We start from the raw sequence: 22,361 nt of genomic DNA, 5'->3' as shown, positions 1-22,361 counted from the left end.
ACCCCAGGCAATGTACGTTCCATCCAAATTGACATGATAGTAAAGATTCTGCTAAATACTGTGGGAAAAGAGGATTTGTGCTTGCTTTTCAGTACAGAGACACTCCAGGAAGCACTTTTTTTCTACTGTCTTCTGCAGAAACTAAACTGAAACTAAGCTTAGTATGAAACTAAACTGAAACTAAGTTTAGTATTGGCTGAGTTTTCAAAACCGAACAATAAAAAAAAAGTGTTTAAAAAGTATTGCCAGGGAAGTGCCCCTTCCTGGAGTTTTAGGTTGGTATTGACTTTCTAGCACAGGTAAAGGTTACATACATGTTAATAGGAATGTTGCAGCCAAAAGCCCTAAAACTAGTGCTTATAATAAAAGTCAAAGCAATAAGTTTGCATTAATATGTGGTGTATGTAGTAGGCATGCAACTTTTGGTGTGACAACCATGCATACATTGTGAAAACACTCCCATCTCTGGGATTTATAGAGACACAGCTGACTTGTGTTAGTTGATCATAATTACTATACAGTAGCAAAGTAAACAGTTACGAATACATTATTCGAGATAATGTGTTCTAAACAGATATAAATACAGATACAAATAGGTGGTGCACTATTCTTTCTTTTGGCGACTGGAATCCCACATACCAATATAAAAGTCCTGTGAATGGGAGGTATTTTATTTTAATGCGGGTGAGCAGTCGTATATAAAACTTGTAGCAAAAAGAAAGACCACATTCATTAACGTACATTCACAGTGTTCCTTGCATTAATCCTTAGTAACTGCCTGTTCAGGGTCATGAGGCTTAAATTAAGTTACTAGTTTGTATATATTAATGGAAATAGAACAAAAGAATGAATAGAAAATGTTGAGGGCAGAAAATAATAACTGTGTGAGCAGGATTAAAGAAACAGACTTGTGCAAATCTTTAGTTGAGACCAATTATGACCTCCAGTGATGTAGCTGAGGCTGAAGAACTGTCAGAGGCAGAATTCACATACCATGCTGACAGTGCTAACATTTCTAATGATGGGTTGTTTTCCAGTGTTAGTTTTCCAGTGTTCCAGTGTTGTTCATGTTAAAAAAAAAGATGCAGATATAGATATTTAAAGCACTAAACAGCTACAGATACAGATATTTGGAGCACTAAACAGCTATAGATACAGATATTTGGAGCACTAAACAGCTATAGATAGATATTTGGAGCACTAAACAGCTAGAGACAGATATTTGGAGCACTAAACAGCTAGAGACAGATATTTGGAGCACTAAACAGCTATAGATACAGACATTTGGAGCACTAAACAGCTAAAGACAGATATTTAGAGCACTAAACAGCTAGAGATACAGACATTTGGAGCACTAAACAGCTAAAGACAGATATTTAGAGCACTAAACAGCTAGAGATACAGATATTTGGAGCACTAAACAGCTAGGGATACAGATATTTGGAGCACTAAACAGCTAGAGATACAGACATTTGGAGCACTAAACAGCTAGAGACAGATATTTGGAGCAAAAACAGCTAGAGACAGATATTTGGAGCACTAAACAGCTAGAGACAGATATTTGGAGCACTAAACAGCTAGAGATACAGACATTTGGAGCACTAAACAGCTATAGATACAGATATTTGGAGCACTAAACAGCTATAGAGACAGATATTTGGAGCACTAAACAGATACAAATAGTTTACAAACATAAGTCCAGAAATTTCTTATCCCCAACAGTACTTTTTAATGTGTTGCACTGCTCTAACGGTAACAAAAAAACCCCAAAAAAAACTACATTTCCCATCATCCATCGCGAACCCATAGCGGAAATGATGTTTTACAGACGAACCCCCTCGTTCCAAAATAATCGCGCTTTGTCCGTCCAAGATGTCGGCGCCCGTGGAGGTTGTAGTAACTGCTGATTCGGCAGGGCAGCTGTGGAACTGCGCTATTTTCGACCCTCATACCGGAACAAATCTCTTATCTTACCGAGGGGGGAATTCATCAGCCCGCTCTTTAACCATCCTCAACGGAGAATACATCCTCGGAGCTCAACTCGGCAAGAACTTCATCAACGTGTGGGAGATACAAAGAAAGGTAAGAGCGCTTGGCTACAGCCGTATCCCAAACAACTCCATTCTCCATATATAACTGCACTTAATAGGGCATGAAATAATGGCGTCCGTGGCCTCATATAGTGCACTATATATCCAAAACAGGGCTGTTTGGGATTATACCTGTGATAGGACACATGGTAAAGCGTGTTCCTGTGCAGTAACAAGTGAGTTAGTAATGAAAAATGTCAACACAAATAACATTCATTTGATTTTAGTCATTAATAACAAGTTTTTATCTATAATTAAAAGATTAAACACTGCTAATATACAGTCCTGCCCCTTTACTCCCTGTGCACTGCACTGTAGTGTTGTCTCCGCCCAGACACACCCACCTCATCCCATCAGTCCATCAGTTTAAGTTCAAATGAAGTCACTGCAATGACCATGATCACCCCAAGCCAAACTTATTATTAAGTTATACCTATAGACCAAATTGACTGGTCAGTCAGCCTTCTCATTCATTTATTCATTCATCTTCAGTAACTGCCTTATCCTGGTCCAGGTGGCGGTGGATCTGGAGTCTATCCCAGCAACACTGGGAACGATAATGGTAATGATAATGGTAATTCGGTAATGATCTGGTTGGTACTGATTAAGGGCATATTGTGCCCAGTGCTCCTTGGATAAGCTCCGGATCCACTGCCACCAGTTCATCACAGGGCCCCATGAACACTCTTGTTCACACTTGGGGGCAGTTTATCTACAGGGGTGTCCAAAGTCTGGCCCCAGGGCCAAACGTGGCCATGGACAGATGTTAATTGGCCCGTGGCTTCTCTCTTAGACTGTATAATAAGTGGCCCACCAGCCACCACATTACCATGTTTCCTTTCACCTGACAGGGGTAGCAGGCTTAACTAAACGGCAAGAGCCTTTATTTCTCTGACTATGACTGCAAATTAATTTAGCAAATGCGTGTGCAAATACGTGTGCCTTGCGTGCCAAGAGACTGTTGCGGCAATTAAGGAACTTAATATTCTGAGACATTATCACACAAATCACGGGCATTTCAAAAACTATTCAGAGGATGAGAGGGCAGAGAAACTGAAGTAGCTGGAAGCTCTCCTGGCAGAAGCAACTTTTTTTTTTTTATCAGAGCAGACGGGGCACAGAACTTTACTAGAGCTAATATGTGGCTCTAAGCATGGAAAACCTTTTGGGAATTCTTGAAAGAGTCCTTAATTAAAGTGATCATTGTCATTTAAACTGTGATTTATATCATCTTGTGCATGTCACAACTACAGCTGTCAGGTGATACCCTGCTGCAGTTATCCCACTAAAATGAAATTCATTATATTGGAGCTTTAACGTAATATTTTGGTGCCTTGGCGTCAGATATTTTGGTGTGGCCTAATCTGGCCCGTTTTGAATAAAGTTTGGACACCCCTGAACTATTTTTAGCCCTGAACTACTGAATTACAGCGGGTACTAATGCAAAGCTCCTGTTATAAAAAATTTATCAATATAAATTTGAGAATTCAACAATGCTGTTGTATAATACAGTACAAAATATTCTGAATCTGCAATATAACACAGCGTAACTGGTTTGCTTTTCAGTGAAAAGTTCAGGAAATAAGCTTTAATGGTGCTAATAAATAAATAATTGTCCATACAGTGGATATAAAAAGTTTACACACCACTGTTAAAATGGCAGGTTTTTGTGATTTAAATAAAAGAAACTAAGAAAAACCATGTCAGAACCTTTTCACCTTAAATGTGAAATTGCATTATATAAAAATCAAGTGACAAACAACCAGAAATGCTTTATGGGGAAAAAACCTTGCAATATCCAGCTTGCATAAGTGTGTACACCCTTTTATAATTGGGAATGTGTCAGTGTTCAGAAGCAATCAGTCGCATGCTCGATACTAATTAGTTCACAACTGCCATCAGTTAAAGTGACTGATTAACCCCAAATAGAGTACAGCTGTTCTTATAGGATTTTCCTGACAACTTCTTGGTGACAGCCAACTGGAAAAGCCATGGGCTCTAATGAGCTTACAAAGAGGGTACGGGATGTCATTGTCGAAAAATATCGATCAGGAGAGTGTTACAAAAAATTTCCAAGGCATTAGACATACCATGGAACACTGTAAAGACAATAATCGACAAGTGGAGAAAATATGGCACAACACAGACATTACTAAGAACAGGACGTCTCTGTAAAATTGATGAGAAGACCAGGAGAAAACTGGTCAGGGAGGCTGTCAAGAGGCGTAAGCACACATTAAAAGAATTCTAGCAATTTCTGATAAGTAATGGTTGCTTACTACCATTCTGAATTCTTCACATGTCTGGGCCATGGGGTAGGGTGGCAAGAAGGAGGCCTTTTTTAACCATCCAAGCCCGGCTAAAGTTTGCCAAAAAAAATAAAATAAATAAATCTCCCAAACTCGTGTGAAATAATGTGTTATGGTCTGCTGAGACCAATGTTTAACTTGTTGGCCATGATACCGAAAGATATGTTTGGTGCAACAAAAAAAAAGCACATCACCAAAAGAAGACCATCCGCACAGTGAAGCATGGAGGTGGCAGCATCATACTTTGGGGCTGCTTTTCTTCAGCTGGAACTGGAGCTTTAATCAGAGTGGAAGGAATCATGAGTAGCTCCAAATACCAGTCAACTTTGGCACAAAACCTTAATGCTTCTGCCAAAACACTTAAGATGATGAGGAGCTTCACCTTTCAGCATGACAATGACCCGAAGCACACCCACAAATCAAATGAATGGCTTCACCAAAACAAGATCAAGGTTTTGGAATGGCCCAGCCAGAGTCCAGATCTAACTCCAGTCAATAATCTGTGGGGGACGTGAAGAGAGCTGTGCACAGGAGATGCCCAGCCAATCTGACAGAGTTAGAATGCTTTTGCAAGTAAAACTGGCAAAATATTGCTAGGTCAAGATGTGCCAAACTGATTTACCCAAAAAGATTGAATGCCATGATAAAATCTAAAGGCTTTTCAACTAAGTATTAGTTTAGGGGTGTGCATACTTATGCAGCCAGGGTATTGTAAAGTTTCTATTTAAAAATTTTTTCCCCCTAAAATGATTCTTATTGTTTTTCACTTTAATTTATAGGATGCAATTTCACAATAAAGGTAGATAAGGTTCAGACATGATTTATCTTGGTATTTTTTCAAAAAAAAAAACTGCCATTTTAATAGGGGTGTGTAGACTTTTTATATCCACTGTCTAATTCTCCTAATATACAGTCAGGTCCATAAGTATTTGGACAGTGACAAAATCTTCATAATTTTGCCTCTGTACACCACCAATGGATTTGAAATCAAGATGTTTTTGAAGTGTATACTTTCAGCTTTATTTCAGTGGGTTTAACAGAAATATTGCATTAACCGTTTAGGAATTACAGCCTTTTTTCAGAGTCCCTCCATTTTCACAGGCTCAGAAGTAATTGGATAAACTAACATAAATATTAGGATTATTTTTAATTCTTGGATGCAAATCCTTTGCAGTCAGTGACTGTCTGTGGTCTGGAACCCATGGACATCACCAAATGCTGAGTTTCCTCCCTTGAAATGCTTTGTCATGAAACCGATAAACAGGTGTGGCCTCTTTCCACATTATCTCATGACAAATTAATGAGATAAAAGGTCTGGAGTTGATTCCAAGTGTTGAATTTGCATTTGGTAGCTGTTCATGGGAACTCTCAATATGCGGTCCAAAGAGGTGTCGATGCAAGTGAAGGAAACCATCATCAGGCTGAAAAAACAAAACGGACCTATCAGAGACATAGCAGAAACTTTAGGGGTGGCCAAATCAACAATTTGGTACATTCTTGAAAAGAAGGAATACACCGGCGAGCCCAGCAACACAAAAGGCCTGGAAGACCACGGAAGGCAACTAAAGTGGATGACTGTAGAATTCTTACCTTGTTGAAGAAAAACCCCTTCATAACATCTAGCCAAGTCAGAGGAAACTCAGCATTTGATGATGTCCATGGGTTCTAGACTTCAGGCAGTCATAGACTGCAAAAGATTTGCTCAAAAGTAATTGGACAATCAAAAATAATCCTAATATTTATGATTGTCCAATTACTTTTGAGCCTGTGAAAATGGAGGTACTCTATAAAAAATAGCTGAAAGTCTACACTTCAATGACATCTTAATTGCTTCATTTTAAATCCGTTGTGGTGGTGCACAGAGGCAAAAGTACAAAAATTGTCACTGTCCAAGTACTTATGGACCTGAGTGTATGAACAGTTGGATTGTGTTTATAAGATAAAGAAGTGGTGTGAACTTTAAGAGGGCTTCGGACTTCCTTTCTACTGAAAGTGTTCCTTGCTTGGTTTGTCATACTGAGAGAAATCAGGTTTTCATTGTGGTAACGGACATCGAATCTAAGTCGAGATTTTGACATCTCAACATAGGGGATTTGAAATTCAGTCCTCTCCCAGTCTTGCTTTCTGCTTCCTCATGGCTGTATCAGGTTTGATGGAAAAGGCATGAGACTGGTGTTCAAAACACTTTCATTAGAGTCTGTATGACAGCAACTTACATCCCAGTGTAAACATTCATTAACAAGAAGCTTCCAAAGTATCTGGACAATACATTTGCACTTAACACAAGTGTGGTTCACACAGCGCCATATATACGTGTTATACACTACCCAGTCACTTTATTAGGAACACCATGCTTAAACGGGTTCTTGGCCTCTTTCGCTCTCAGAACAGCCTTGATTCTTTGTGGCATGGATTATACAAGTTGTTAGAAACATTACTTTGAGATTCTGTTCCATTTTGACATGATTGCATTACATAAATATCATTTTCATGGGACATGGTTCATTTTTAGACGACTTGTGTTTTGTGACATGATGCATTATCATGCTGAAAGTAGCCATTCTAATATGGATAAATTGTTCTCATAAAGGGATGTATGTGATCAGCAACAGTATTCATATAGGCTGTGACATTCAAACAATGCTTGATTGGTATTGAGGGGCCAGCGTGTGCCAAAAAAACATTCCCCACATCATTACACCACCACCATCAGCCTGAACTGCTGACACAAGGCAGTTTGGGTCCATGGATTTGTGCTCTTTATACCATCTGATTACCATCTCCATGTCACAGCAGAAATCAAGATTCATCAAACCAGACGATGTTTTACAATCTTCAATCTTCAACTTTGCTGTTTTGGTGAGCTTGTGCCCAGTGTAGCCTCAGATTCCTCTTTTTGGCTGACAGGAGTGGAACCTGATATGGTCATCAGCTTTCGTAACCTATCTGCCTCAATGTTTGACATGTTATACTTTCTGAGATGCATTTCTGCTCAACACAGTTGTAAAGAGTGGGTTTTTGAGTTACTGTAGCCCTCTTGTCAGCTCAAACCATTCTGACATCCTCTGACCTCTCAAACAAAAAGGTGTTTCCGCCCGCAGAACTGCTGCTCACTGGATGTTTTTCTGCACCATGCTATGTAAACTCGGAAGACTCTTGTGCATGAAAATCCCAGGAGATCAGTCTCTGACGTGGTCAGACTGGCTCAGATTGGACTCATCTGGCACCAACATCCATTGCACGGGCAAAGTCACAGAGATCAGTGACTTTTTTTCCCCCCGCATTCTGATGTTTGTCCTCATTCTAATGTTTGTGAACATTTAGCTGAAGCTCTTGACTTGAATCCACATGAGGCTCCTGTGAAACATTTGGCTGATTCAGACTGTAAAAACTCAAAATGAGATGAATTGTTTGGAAACTAACACACTTGGCCTTGTTACCGTTTGCCTTCTTTCACTCATTTTCAGTGTGTACTATTAATAACACAATAAGTACTAATAATGCATTGCCAACAAGTCTTGCACTGTAGAAATCTGTTGCAGGCTGTGTTCCATCATTTTCATAATAGGAAATGGAAAGTAGTACATAGATGTAGTATAAAGAGAGACGTCCATGAAAGCATGTGTCATGAGAACCATGATACAGTATATCTAGCATTATAGCATATAGCTTGATCCTTCTGACCTTCTGCTGGATCTCATTCAGTCGTCTTCTCTTATCATATGGTTGCTGTTCATGTCTTCAGCTCAGCATGGCTTGGTGACAGATCTGAACCCAGGACTATCTGTATCCTCGTTGAGTGTGTATGTTGGTTTTGTATAAATTAGGAATGGTCCACTGGAGTAGGTCTGAGCCGATTGACGATGGTTACTGGAATTGCTGATGCATTCCACCTGAAATCAAAAGCCTACACATCTTTCTTTTGAAGCAATATCAATACTATATGAAGTTAAATGAAGTCAGTATGATCCATGATTTAAAGCAGAGTTATATTAAATAAAACTGCGATAAAGGATTCTGAGAGAGCTCTTTGCTCTAGGCCCTTTGCTTGTCAGTTTTGTCTTTTAAGAGAATCGTTATACTTTCCTCATTAAATCAGACTGGATACTTTAAATAAAATGACTAAATAAAGTTTATTGCATAACAAAACCACTACTGGCAGCACACAAATGTATTAATGTTTTTTTTTTTTTCTTCAGATATCAATACTGGTTTGAAAGCTAATTCGATTTTTATCACCTGCTGCAGATTTGCTCATGCAGGATACACCCTGGATCGTTCCATTCATCTGTTACTCTTTTCCACTAAATGTAGTCTTTTGTTTCTTCTGTTGAGTCTTAATTGTGCTGGTTTAGGGTGCATTGCCAGCGAAGGTCATCAAAATGAGACGTCTTTTCCGCTTCATGTCTTTCTTGGATTTTATAATACAAATGTGAAAACAAAACTGCAGAGTCTTGGCTTTCTAAAAAAAAAATAATGAGTATTTTAATGAAATTGTCTTCCTGAGAAGCCACTCTGAGAGTCCTCCTTCCCTTCAGCCACCTCTTAGGGAGTCATCCATCCTTTCCTTGTAATGCACTGGCTTCTCATCACATCTGAGCCTCCAGAAAAATTCCTCCAGAGCCTCCAGTTTTTAAACCTGGCTGACCTAAATATAATCTGTCCTCGTTTAATTGCCATTAATTGGGTGAATGTGTGTGATGGATTTTTGTTGAAAGTGGTACGTGAAAGAACGGTGGGTGTTTAGATGGTCATTAACCAATCACATTGCTCTCCGCTACATATAGAGAACATGTTACAATTTTCACTGTTGCTGTGTTACCCTATAGACACTATTTTCTGATTAGGAAGTCATTTGTGATTCAGTACTTTTAAATGTGAAATATAAACTTGAAATAAACATTAGTAGCAAGCGAGCTTTACTGTGCGTAAATGAATAAAAAAGTACTTGAATCATGCATGTTGCGTAGTAATTCTGTCAGGAAAAAAGGACATTTGAGAAAGAAGAGAAAGAAACTTTGATAGAAAATCACTACAATACTAAGGAAGATTGCTGTGATGTAGTGTCTGGTAGAAGATGAATTGTAGCCAGAGACATATTTTGGGTGATTTTGTGACAATTGGCCTTGATTCAGCTCACATGATACCTCAGCGAGAAGGGAATACAAGTTCTCCACAGGTATAGCCTGGGTCATATGATAGTGTATATATATAATAACTAATAAAAAGCAGGATATTGAACTAATTTAACCAATTTACCATAATTTATTAGTTGCACTACTCTGCCTTTGTTCATTTGCATCTGGTTCGAAAATGTACACGCAGACAAGCCTTTAACCCTGACTCCTTATGAACAGTGTTTTTCTGTTGACTACATGTTTAAAATACAGAGTTCTATATGATTAAGGTCTGCTTAATTCAGGCATGAAAATGGCTTTGTCTGTTTCTTTACTGTACATAAAGTGTCACTTTATAGCTCATTATGTCTTGTAGCCAAATGTCTATGTCTTGAATCCTGAATCTTTTACCCCGTTCTCTGTCCTTACTTCTGTGCTCTCTTCTACTTCTTACTCTCAGGACCAACTGCAGCAGAAAATTGTGTGTCCTGGGATTGTAACCTGCCTAACAGCCTCCCCAGATGGTCTCTATGTGCTGGCGGGCATTGCTGAAGCGATATATCTATGGGAGGTGAGCAACCATAATACAATCTGTGTGTTTTTTTTCCCCTAATAAGTAGTAGTTTTAGGAAATAATTACCTTTATTATCATTCTGTAAAAAGATGCAACTGACTGGGCTTGAAAGAAAAATTCTTACTTTAAAGGGCAACTCCAGCTGGTCTGTTGGTGTTTGCATATCTGTGTCACCTGATATTGATTAAATTGATGATTAAATCTTTAATTGTGTTTTTTTAAAATTGTAATTGCAACCAGGGAAAAATCACTATCGCACAAGCCTAGTACACTGAAAAGTACGTTCTAGTACGCTCACTGAATTGACTAAAATGTGAATATCCTCGAAATGCATGCATCAGTTCCACATGACTCAATTGAGTTACATGAACACAGTTTGTTAGAGCCCAGGCCGTTGGCATTGTCAGACAGTTGCATTTCCCGCTGCGCTATTATCCCATGCTTGTTTTATTTAGGTTAATTTTCATACTGAAGTAATTTCTATGCATCCACCCTAATTTCCTCCCGAGATTTCATAATGTAATTAGATCACGTTAATACTACATGAACTGATCACATTCATTCTACATAATTGAAACAAGTAATAAGAAACTTGTTTAAATTACATTTAGTGTAAGCAAATAATCATGTTTTAATGACAAACTTAATGATTTTATGTAAACAATACATAATATGTTCTCACAAATCTAAACGACCACATATTCCCTTCTTGTTTTTTTTTTTTTTTTTTTTTTTTTTTTTTTTTTTTTTTTTTTTTTAACCAGTGTAGAAAGTTTTTGGCTGTTCTGTATAACACAGCCTGTGTACTCTCTAGTGTCTTCTCTTTCACTCTGTTTCACTCTTTGTGAGGCAAAAGTGTGGAGGACTAGAAGAAGAAGAAGAAGAAGAAGCAGCCTTTATTTGTCACATATACATTACAATACAGTGAAATCGTTTCTCTGAAGATCCTAGCTTGTTAGGGATCTGCAGTCAGCAGAATTAAAATCTCATTCAAGTGTTTTTATCCAGCACCTCATACAAGGAAAGAGGCTTTGTGTAAACTAAGCATGTTTTGTTGAGCTAATAACCTTTGTTTGATTGTATACAGTGGTAACGCATGTTTATACCAATCCGATGATGAATCGAAAAGCCAAATTATAAAAGTAAATGTTCCAAACGTGGATATGTAGGTGAAATGTTTATACGCCATCAGTAAACGGACCTGCTGCATAATAAAAAAAATGTCTGGTCTATTAATGAGACTTTATTTGATAAAGCCGCATACTTTTGGTACTCCAGTGTCGCTTGTTGTCCAGCAAATACTATATATATTGTTGTACCTCTGGACAGATTGGTACGCCATTGTCGCTTATTGTCTAACAAATACTATATTTTCATATCTCTGGACATATTTGAACACCTTTCAGATGTAAATTAATTATGATCTCTTTGTTTCTGGTAGGTTTCAACAGGAAACCTGCTGGTTATTTTGAATCGCCACTACCAGGACTTGAGCTGCCTGCGTTTCACTGATGACAGCAGCCATTTTGTGTCAGGGGGAAAGGACAATCTGGCACTTGTATGGAACCTTGCCAGGTACTTGATGATTTATTCATTTTCCTTTTTCTATATGCCACATCTCACTTGTGGTGGAGGGCAAACCCTGTTTCCTCTCAAGGAGTTCACTCAGCTTTTTAGTTTACCTCCTTTTTTTTTGCGTGTACTCTTAATGTGGAATTAACGTTTTAAAAATGGCTTTTTGTGGTATTATCAAGTTAATATCTCAGTTAATGTTGCATGTTGTTTTCAATTTTTGAAATTATGTATTCTTATTTTAGCAGTTTGTTTCATTCTCTAGGTTTAGACGAATAGCCTGTTTGTGTCCAATGTGTATTAATTTGCAGTAAGAGATTATTTTATTAGTGGTTTTTAAAATAATTTTTAGTAAAATGTCACTGAAAAGTGTGGAGGAAAAAAAAGTCAGTATGCGTCGCCAGTCTTCCGAATACGAGCAGGGTTACGTGAAATTATGTTTGTGTGATATGCAATATGATAATACTATGTTGTATTCTCTATTCTATATATAATGCGCTTTTATATTATACGTTCTCTCGCATTTGAAGTTATAGGAAAAGTTATAGGAAGCCTTCTTTGCTGTTGGGTGCACTGTAATGACAGCAGTAGCTTTTTCCACTAAACACTTTGAACACAGTTCAAGTATTTGCTCATATTTTGGATTGAACATTCCAGGAGTTCATCTTGATTCTGACTCAGCTTAGTGTGTGCAACTCTCTCATCATGCCCATAGATGGCAATGTATGTCTTTTACAGCGTGTCCATGAGCACTGAGAGAAATTAAAACCAGACTCTGTTTCAGAAAAAAAATAAATAGTGCAGAATCTTTATTCCCCAAATATTAGAATTCCTGGTCTGTTGGTGAAAATAAATGTAGGAAAGAGCTGGGTGAGATTTACATCTGCAGTTATTTATCTGGCCAACGCTTTGATCCAAAGCAACTTATAAACAAGGCATTATACAAGCCGGTCGGGTTGTTTGAGGAGCTGATGGTGATACCAGTGCTTTAGAAATGAAGAAATGAGCATTCCCCAACTGGCTAGATGCAAATGCAGATAGTTGTAGAAAGACAGTAGGAGCAGCAACTAGACACAGTAGGGCAGGACACTCTGGACACTAAACAGTCAATCGAGCTGCGAATGATGTAGTCATGATACCTAATAATACATACATAATTCAATAAAAGTGTAGTATAAGTAACTGTAATGTACATTGGGTTGTGTTACAAGGTAAACACATGGCAAGAAGAAATGCATCTGGATATAAACAGACCTGAACAGATATATACACATAAACATATATGGTCAGGGAGAACTGAAGTTGTTTTAGCATTAATATTCAAGTGCTCCTCGATGAGCTTTGTCTCGAGATGGTTCATGAAGATTAAATCTGCAGATTCAGCCAAGTTGAGGAGTAGTGATGGACGATATGATAAACATATCACATTACGATTCTCGAAGCCTTTACTAAGGTACACTATATGTATCACGATATTTAGGTTTGTGAACAAACCGCCAGAGTACAGTAGGGAAAAAAACCTGTTCAATGATACTTTATTTAATGTCTGCAAAAATATGTATAATTTGAAATTACAGATTAATTTTTTCTCCTTTTCAGTGTTAAATATTTATCTTTTTATAAATATTTAACACTGAAAAGGAGAAAAAAATTTATCTGTAATTTCTTTCCCTCTATTTCCCCCCTAATCTGATAATTTGTCAATTCCCACCTACCAGCCAGCTCTCTCCTATTATACGACGGCTACCAGTCGGGTGAGGGCTAACGCGTGCTTCCTCCGAGACATGTGAAGAAAGTCAAAAGCATCTTTTCCTACTGCTGCTCGTGCTGTGTCACAGTGCCGTATAACACACTCGGAGGAAAGCACTATCTGCCCTCTTCCACATACTTCTGCTCACAGACACCTGAGATTGGCTAGTCACAGTGCCGTATAACACACTCGGAGGAAAGCTCTATCTGCCCTCTTCCACATACTTCTGCTCACAGACGCCTGAGATTGGCTAGTCACAGTGCCGTATAACACACTCGGAGGAAAGCTCTATCTGCCCTCTTCCACATACTTCTGCTCACAGATGCCTGAGATTGGCTAGTCACAGTGCCGTATAACACACTCGGAGGAAAGCACTATCTGCCCTCTTCCACATACTTCTGCTCACAGACGCCTGAGATTGGCTAGTCACAGTGCCGTATAACACACTCGGAGGAAAGCTCTATCTGCCCTCTTCCACATACTTCTGCTCACAGACGCCTGAGATTGGCTAGTCACAGTGCCGTATAACACACTCGGAGGAAAGCTCTATCTGCCCTCTTCCACATACTTCTGCTCACAGATGCCTGAGATTGGCTAGTCACAGTGCCATATAACACACTCGGAGGAAAGCTCTATCTGCCCTCTTCCACATACTTCTACTCACAGATGCCTGAGATTGGCTAGTCACAGTGCCGTATAACACACTCGGAGGAAAGCTCTATCTGCCCTCTTCCACATACTTCTGCTCACAGATGCCTGAGATTGGCTAGTCACAGTGCCGTATAACACACTCGGAGGAAAGCACTATCTGCCCTCTTCCACATACTTCTGCTCACAGACACCTGAGATTGGCTAGTGTCACTCTGATTAACAGGAGAGATAGAGTACTCCATCCCTCCCACCCAAAGAGCACAGCCAATTTTGCTCTCTTGGCTCCCAGTTCAGTCCACCATTGTAGAACCAAAAGTGAGAAGAGTTTGGTTTTACACTGGTGTTAGTTTCACCAGACATTCTTCACCCACATACCCTAGTGATCAGGCTGGATCACATTGGTTACCCGCATCAAGGACTTGATGTGAGCAGCTCTGTGGAGTCGGAGGAGTGAGGTAAAGTGGGGTGAAACGTGCACATTTTGGATGACTGAACACGCAATGGGTTTAATAATGCAAGTGGTAAGGCCATCCAGCAGAGAGTTGCAGTAATCGAACCATGAGAGGAATAGTGCCTCAGGGGTGGAGAAATCATAAATTTATTAGCTAGCCCACCGTGCAAGTAAAATCTCCAATATACTGACCAGTCCCTTACTTTAATTCCCGTGTATTGCTCAAAAGTAATGGTTAATAACATAATTATGTATTGTGAACTACAGTTTGCTAGTTAAATGCATTAATACAGACTAAGGGAAAACATTCTCCTATTCTAACAAAATTTCTAATATAGTGTATTTTGTTTGCTCCATTGGCAAAAAGTCACTATAGGGTGCCTGCTATAGGAGTTGATGCATAGTCTGACAAGTACTATGTTAGTTATCTGCAATTAAAGGTCCAAGTCCTGGTACTTGGACCTTGGTGGCAATGGCATAACTTGGTTTCTAATAAACAGTGGTCATTAACGCAACAGAGCAGCAACGTGGAGCCTCATAGTGTGTATTGCCGGACCAGCCTGGATCCACTCTTATTTTGATGGATGCCAGCGGTTCAGGAGATGACTCATACTGGAAATCATAGTGCTCAGCTCTAATGGAAGCTTGGAAGAAAGTCAAGCAGGAGTTTCCACATACTGAAGACTGTAGAGGGAAAACCAAGTGGTATTTCAGGGTGTTAACTTGCAGTGAAGGCTGAAAAAGCACTTGCATCATATTTGTTTTTTAGCCGGTGATAGTATGCCTTGCCATCTCTTCGGAATGGATGTTGGGCAGTGACGGATGTAGGAAGACAGAAGGTGCTCAGCTCTTCCATGTGGAAAATAAATCATTTATTATCTCTCATTTTGTGTATTTTTGTTTTTATCTTTCTCCATAGCCAACCACTCAAGTTTCCAGAAGCCAAATGTCTCAAATGTCTCAAGATGTTCTTGCCTTAAAAATTCAAACAGTATTTTTGAACTCTCGGCAATACCCTCTAGTTCACCCCTTCCAAAAATTATTTTTTCAACAACGCCTGAAGTCAAGCACTCAGTAGTGACCATATAAAATGCATTTTTTTTTCACCCACCCTTTGCAGTTGAGCTGTTTTAATATTACACATGGTGAGTTTAAAAAAGCTTTATGTTATAAAGCTTTGTTTAGAAGTTTTGATTTGTGGTCTCAGTCATGCGCTGATGTGGTTCTCTGAGAAATCTGAATGCATCCTCTTGGCTTTCCTGATGTCCGTGTCCTTTCCTGTTAAGTGACAATGTTGAGTGCAATGTAGCATGAAGAATTAGGCGATGAGGAGTATGAGGAGAATTTAAAGCACAAAGACTGCTGGCACTGTATAATTACCCTCTTGCCCGTGAAGGATTGGGACTGCAGTGAAGAATCTTGATCCTAAAATGAGCATGCTCAAATTACACCAACATTTTACATCTTTGGCATGTCTGAACTATCAAATTCACGCTTTGTCAAAATGAATGTCGATTTGAGTGTAACACTTAAACAAGCTGGAAAAAAAAGCTTAATTGGCTGTTAAATAATAAATGCATTTCATTAGTGAAGTACGTAGCGTGGTATAAGCAGTAATTATAAAATAGCAAAGTTGATCATGACAATTGCGCATGCAAGAATGTCAGATTTAAATGGAAGTAATGGGGATTGTAATTTGGAAATATGAGTCAAAATGCTCAGATGTGGATCTGTTTCGACTCATTAGTTCTTCAGTTGATAAATTTTTTCGGAAGTTATTATATAATTACTAGGACTTTAACGATACAGTGTATGTTATTGTTTGATACGAGGCTCTCAGTTCGTTATGTTTGTGCATTGAACAATACATTCAACAGGATGCACACTAAAATAGAATGTTTGTCATCAAATAGCACTTATATTACATGAGGTGTAGCCCACATGCACTCCTCTGGAAAAGTAGCTTTCTCTTTATCTTGAATCAGGAGAGACTACAGGAATTTAAAAAAAATATGCAGCGCAATGCAAAAATTCATGCAAATGCAGGTCAAGAGCTTTAGTTTGTTAATATTCACATCAAACATTAGAATGGGGGGAAAAATATGATCTCAGTGACCGTGGCATGGTGTCAGACAGGCTGGTTTGATTTCAGAAATTGCTGATCGGACCTTTGATCTCGGATAACTGTACCCTGCTGAATGCTTTCCTATTAATTGGCTCACTGTTGCAGCACCTGCATAACTTGTATTGTGTTTCACGTAAATTAGTTGAAAAGTACGACAGGTTCATGAATCAGAGATCGATTCTGTCTTACCTCTTTCCCTGTGCATTTGTTCATACGCAGCTTTGACGAATAAGGGCCTTTGTCACTAATTTAATTGTTTGTCGCATTGATAAAAACTGACCTTTTGAGTATTGATACAGATACTGGAGTCAGTATCCTCTTGGACACGTTTGAAGCTCTGATTATGTTTAAAGCTTAGTCATGCCCCTACCTCTTTTCCCACATAGACACAAAGGCCATTTTCATACTTGCTCTCCTGAGTCAGTACCCAGGATTGATTCACATATGGTGCATTCCGCAGCCAAATTCACTTATATCAAACCTAACCACTGTTTTCAGGTGGAGCGGAGTTTTTTTTTTTTTGTTTTTTTTTTTCCTGAATCACACCGGGGTTTGATAACAGCTTTCATGCTTTCTTACCAGACGTGGTACAAATAGCTACAGGTACAGGACAATTTGTGAAACTGATCAAAGGGCTGATGTTCACTGAATATTTATGAGGTATCAGTAATTTACAGGGCTGGGCAATGTAAGGACATAAGTTTTTTTTTTTTTTTTTTTTTTTTTTTTAAATTGTAACAAATTGCCATATTGTTCTTTTCTGAGAGTAATGGGAGTATCAGCAGCAATTTAGTGAATCTGTTGCTTCTTAGAAAAACTACAGCTAAGAAAGTTTTTTTAAAAAAAGATGCACATTTACTTTATATTTGATAAATGTACAAAATAGAAAAAAATAAGTAATTGTGCCATGTGCAAATGTTTGGACAGCCTTCTACTTGTAAAGCCTCCAAACTCAATTAACTCGTTAGACCTTAATTGACTCATTAGGATTCATTAGGCAGATATTTGGAATAACAATTCTCTGACTCTTCTAACCTTCCTTGCGCTAACGCTCAATAAACATGGGCTCCTCTAAGCAACTGACTGAAGTTCAGAAAATAAAGCTAATTGATGCCTACAAAGCAGAGGAAGGCTATAAAAAGATATCAAAGCACTTGTAGCTTGAGATTTTCCCTGTCCAAAATGTCATCAAGAAATGGAAGATAGGGGGAACTGTGGAAAGATCTGGAAGACCAAGAAAACTTTCTAATAGAACTGCCTGTATGGCCTGTTTCCTAGGCAGAAAGGCAAAACAAAACCCCATATGACAATAAGGACCTGCAGGAAGATTTAGCTGACACAGAAGTGGTGGTGCGCCATTCTACTGTGCAGTGTTGCTTGCATAAAAATGATCTGCATGGAAGAGTCATCAGAAAGAAACCTTACCTGCAAACTCATCACAGAAGAGAACATTTGATGTATGCAAAACAATATCTAGACCAATCTCTTTGTCGACCTTAAGATCTATCTGTGATATGTAATTTCTTCTGTTTTTAACATGAATGCAAACTTGGAGCAGAATTATGTTAAATATTCTTTCTGCATTTAGTCTAAGCAGGAAGCCAATGCATATATTTCAAGAGAAATCAGGTGGGCTGTATTATGTGTCCTTTAAAACTGTCTTAACAGTGTTGTGCCTGAAAACAGCTATGCGCACAGCATCATGTGGTGCAATATTCGCAGCACTGCTACTGCCGTGTACATCTTCACTACTGCATTACATTCTAATCAGGATAGAAGCCTATGTCTGTGCTCTTAGATTATAACATATTTCTTTTGTTACTCAAATAAGCAACCTGTCCAGTGTAAAAAGCCATTGTTCGTTTTTTTTTAATAATCGAGCAATTAATGATGATTTTAAGGTCTTACTCTAAAGTGCTACCAAAATAGTTTCTATAAAACAATTTTTTTGAATTTTTAAAGATTTGTAAATTTATGCCTCAGTAGGCAGAACGGTTTGGTCCACCGTGTTGTATACTATGTGTACTTTCTATGTGCTTTCATACTATGTACTTTCATGGAACTCGGCTGGTGAACAGAATTATGGGATTGCATTTGCTGATAATTCATATGATGTTGCCTTCATATTTGCCAAAACACCCTCCATATGTAACAACTCTTATCTCAGGAGGGAAAATGCCCCCCAAAATGCTGTCAACCTGGAGATAATGAGCGTCTGTGGAATTCTGGGGATTAACAGTTTGCTATGCTGCTCAAGTTCCCAAGCCAGGCCCAGGGTTGATGTTTGTGACAGCTGTTTCAGCAGACAGGTTGGCTTTGCCAGAGGTTCTGCCAGTTGAGGCAGGGTTGACAGAACTGGGCTCAAAATTCTTTCTCTTTTCATCTGTCCCGCTGTCTGTTCCTCTGTTTTCCTCTGTCTCCCTCTTGCTCTCACCCTGCCTCTCAAGTATGTTCTTTTGCTCTTGATTTTTGTTTGTCTTTCTTTGGCATGTGTTCCTTTTTTCTTTTTTTTCCCCTCCCCTCCGTTGCGCTCTCTGCTGTCGCTGGATCTTGAGCTCGGACTGAAACAAAATAGATGAAGGATAGATTAAATGTGATATGTTAACTTGGATCTCTGATATCCAGTACAGATACACACCTTGTACACACACACACACACACACACACACATCCTTTGCAGTTTGTCTTGAGACATATAAACAAAATATACACAAATGCAAAAACTGCAATGTGTAAATACGTATGTCTAGTTCAGAATTGAGCTGAATAACAGAATCTTTGGTTAACAACCTCCATTATCCAAAAAGAAATGGGATAAAACACATCATTTGTGCTAAAATGTATATTTAAATTATATTTCAGTATAAAGGATGTCACAGTGAATTAAACCATATTCAATTCAAAACCAACCAGAAAATCTAACTAAATTATATGAATTTGTTTGTGGGGATTTAAGCCTTAAGCCTGTACCTTGAAGATGACCTCAGTAAGTGAAATTATTCTGGGTAAATGCAGGTGCAGGAGAGATAGGGAAATGTTGCTAGGGAAGGTTATTTCCAAGTAGACGAAATGTGACCTTGAGTACTGAGGCACAGGTTGCTTCAGGCTGTACTAAAGAAGCTTCACTATACCTAACCACATTTTTTCCGTAGGTTTTTCTGCCTCTCTGTATCTCTTTTTTTTTTTTTTTTTTTTGAAGAAATAAGGAGATTCTACAATCTAACATGCCATACAAAAACTAGTTTGTGACTTTTTCCCCCCAAATTACACATTCAGTCACTGTAACATCACTCTCAGCCATTGACTTACACTGTTATATAATGCTTCAATTACAACAACAACCAAAGAAGAACAGTATTATTTTATGAGCACAGTGGTTTGCAAACCATGGTTACTATCTGTGTGGAGTTTCAAACATTCGTCTTGTGTTGGCATGGGTTTCCTCTGGGTTCTCCAGTTTCCTCCCACCTCCCAAAAACATGCTGGTAGGTGGATTGGTGACGCTAAACTGCCGATTGTGTGTGATTGTGTGTGTGGAGCCCTGTGATGGAATGGGCCAGTGTCCCATCTGGGGTGTACTCCCACTTTGTGACCCTGACCAGATTAAAGTGCTTAATGAAGAAGAGTGAATGAACATTTAATGGACTGGGCAATCCAACTAGATAATATTGGTATTGTAACACTATGCCTTTCTGTGAGTGATATCAGTAGGAACAATAATTTATCAATGCTGTCATTTCCCAGAGAGTACAGTGCAGTCAGCTGCAAAATTATTGGTCCCCCTGGTAAATGTATGGAACAATGTTTTTTGTGGTTAAGTAGCTTAATTGTACACCGAAATGTAATAGAAAGCTAGCATTTTAATTGAAGTAAATTAATTTTTAGGAAAAACCTATCAAATAGAAGAGATGACCTAGTGCCCTGGAGGACATGGAGAGATCATGCACTGAGGAGTCTCAGTTTCCTTGCTCTGTATGCTCCAGTCTCATTATAGGAGACTTGGTGCTTTTATGTTGGTAAAGGGCAGGTGCACCAAGTACTAAATGCAGGGGTGCCAATAATTGTGACCATGTGATTTTGTGAAAGAACAAAACAAAACAAAAAAAATTCCCATAAGGGATTATTGTCATTTCTTGGAATAAATTTACTTCAGTTAAAGGTTAGAGTTCTCTTATATATTCAGCAGGGTATTAAGCTATTTTGCCACAAACGCAAGCTTTTTGTCCATCTTTCCCAAGGCTGCCAATGTTTCTGCAGACTGTACTTATTGAAAATTAAATATTATGGCAATTGTGTTGTCAGTAGTTGTCTTTATTAGCAAGCTGAAAAAAGTTTGCACCCCTTTTGATGTATGCTCTTGTTAATTTATGGGAATGTGCCTCATTATGGTGTCTAATGAATTAGAACCCATATTTACTTTAGTCCATCTTATTTAAGGCAAAAAAATTCAAATGTGATCCAATTCTCAAGCCATTTTCTTTGAAAAATCAAAAGGGTATGGAAAACAGTAATGGCAAGACCTAAAGACATCCCAGAGACCCATAGATCCAGGCACAGAACACATTGAAATGTATAAATATATATACATATATAAAACTAAAAGATCTGCTGGAGAACTTCTCAAAAATCCAATGCAAACAACATGCGACCTGAAAACAATTCTTAGAAGCAGGTCTAAATTGTAATATACACCTTTGGATCCTTTTCATACTTAGAATAAGTGTAATGATGTAAACATAAATATAAAGAACCACCTGTAAAACCTAAACTAAATTAATGATCATTTCAAAGTAAGGGTGTGTAAAAGTGTGCACTTTATTATAATGTAATGTAATGTAGCATAATATTATTATAGATCATATGTTTGTTAATGAACTTGTAATTGATAGTGAGGATCTTTTCCACCAGACTCAGTAACTAAAGTTAGACAAGTCTGTTAACTAAGTTTGTTCGCTCCCTTCAGTCCTACATCCTTTATCTAAACCTGTCTCCAAAAGCCCTCCTCAAAAAAAAAAACACATGCACGCTGACAGGGCAATTGTGTGATCATGTAGCATTGTGGTCCAGAACGTGCTGATCTGGGTGCAGGGTTTTGTTCCAAGCAAGCAGTTACATGCCTGATTACAGATCAAGACACTTTCCTGTGCCTGCAGCCACAGTCATCTAAGTTGCGTCCATCTAAACCCTGCTCATAGACATACACCGGCGGACCTCTGAGTGTTTATTTTGTCTAACTGACTACATTATGCATGTTTTAATGTTATACTGTGGGAGGATATTAAATTTTGCACTAATTTTTGGTAGGATAACTCATCACACCAGAAACCACCGGGAATAAGAGGTATCTAAGTAACAAACTAAGCTGAGCATCAGTCCTTTGTCTCTCTCTGGATTTAAAAAAAACAGACCAATTTTCGCTCTGTTCATCCTTCTAGCCTGGAACCTTTGGTTGAAGGTCAGCTATTGCTTCCATTACATGTATCATTAACTCCTCCATAATCACAGGCTTATCTCATACCCAAGCAAGCTAAGAAGCATAGCCTACCCTTGTTAAAAAATAAATAAATAAATAAATACTAATAATATTTGATGGGCAGGGAGATCCGCCTCCTTGAAGTTTCCTGATTGAAATGATTAGTTATTGATTACAGGGCATAGATCAATCACAGTGACACATTTTTCTCTCAGAGCATTTATTTAAGTGACAGCTATCAGGATGTAG

At 38.4% G+C, this 22,361-nt stretch overlaps 1 protein-coding gene across 1 annotated transcript in view; it reads left to right on the top strand.

Moving 5' to 3' along the window:
* Positions 1-1,834: 1,834 nt before the first annotated feature.
* Positions 1,835-22,361, top strand: part of wdr18 (WD repeat domain 18) — a 69,521-nt gene continuing 48,994 nt past the window's right edge. The window contains exons 1-3 of the mRNA XM_026922371.3: positions 1,835-2,082; positions 9,977-10,087; positions 11,532-11,665. Of these exons, the coding sequence (XP_026778172.1) occupies positions 1,873-2,082; positions 9,977-10,087; positions 11,532-11,665 (455 nt within the window). The 5' untranslated portion in view covers positions 1,835-1,872. The remainder of the gene's footprint in view (positions 2,083-9,976; positions 10,088-11,531; positions 11,666-22,361) is intronic.

Source organism: Pangasianodon hypophthalmus, chromosome 11 (assembly GCF_027358585.1).
Source record: "Pangasianodon hypophthalmus isolate fPanHyp1 chromosome 11, fPanHyp1.pri, whole genome shotgun sequence".
Classification (NCBI taxonomy): Eukaryota; Metazoa; Chordata; class Actinopteri; order Siluriformes; family Pangasiidae; genus Pangasianodon; species Pangasianodon hypophthalmus.
This window is presented reverse-complemented; position numbering and strand designations above follow the sequence as displayed.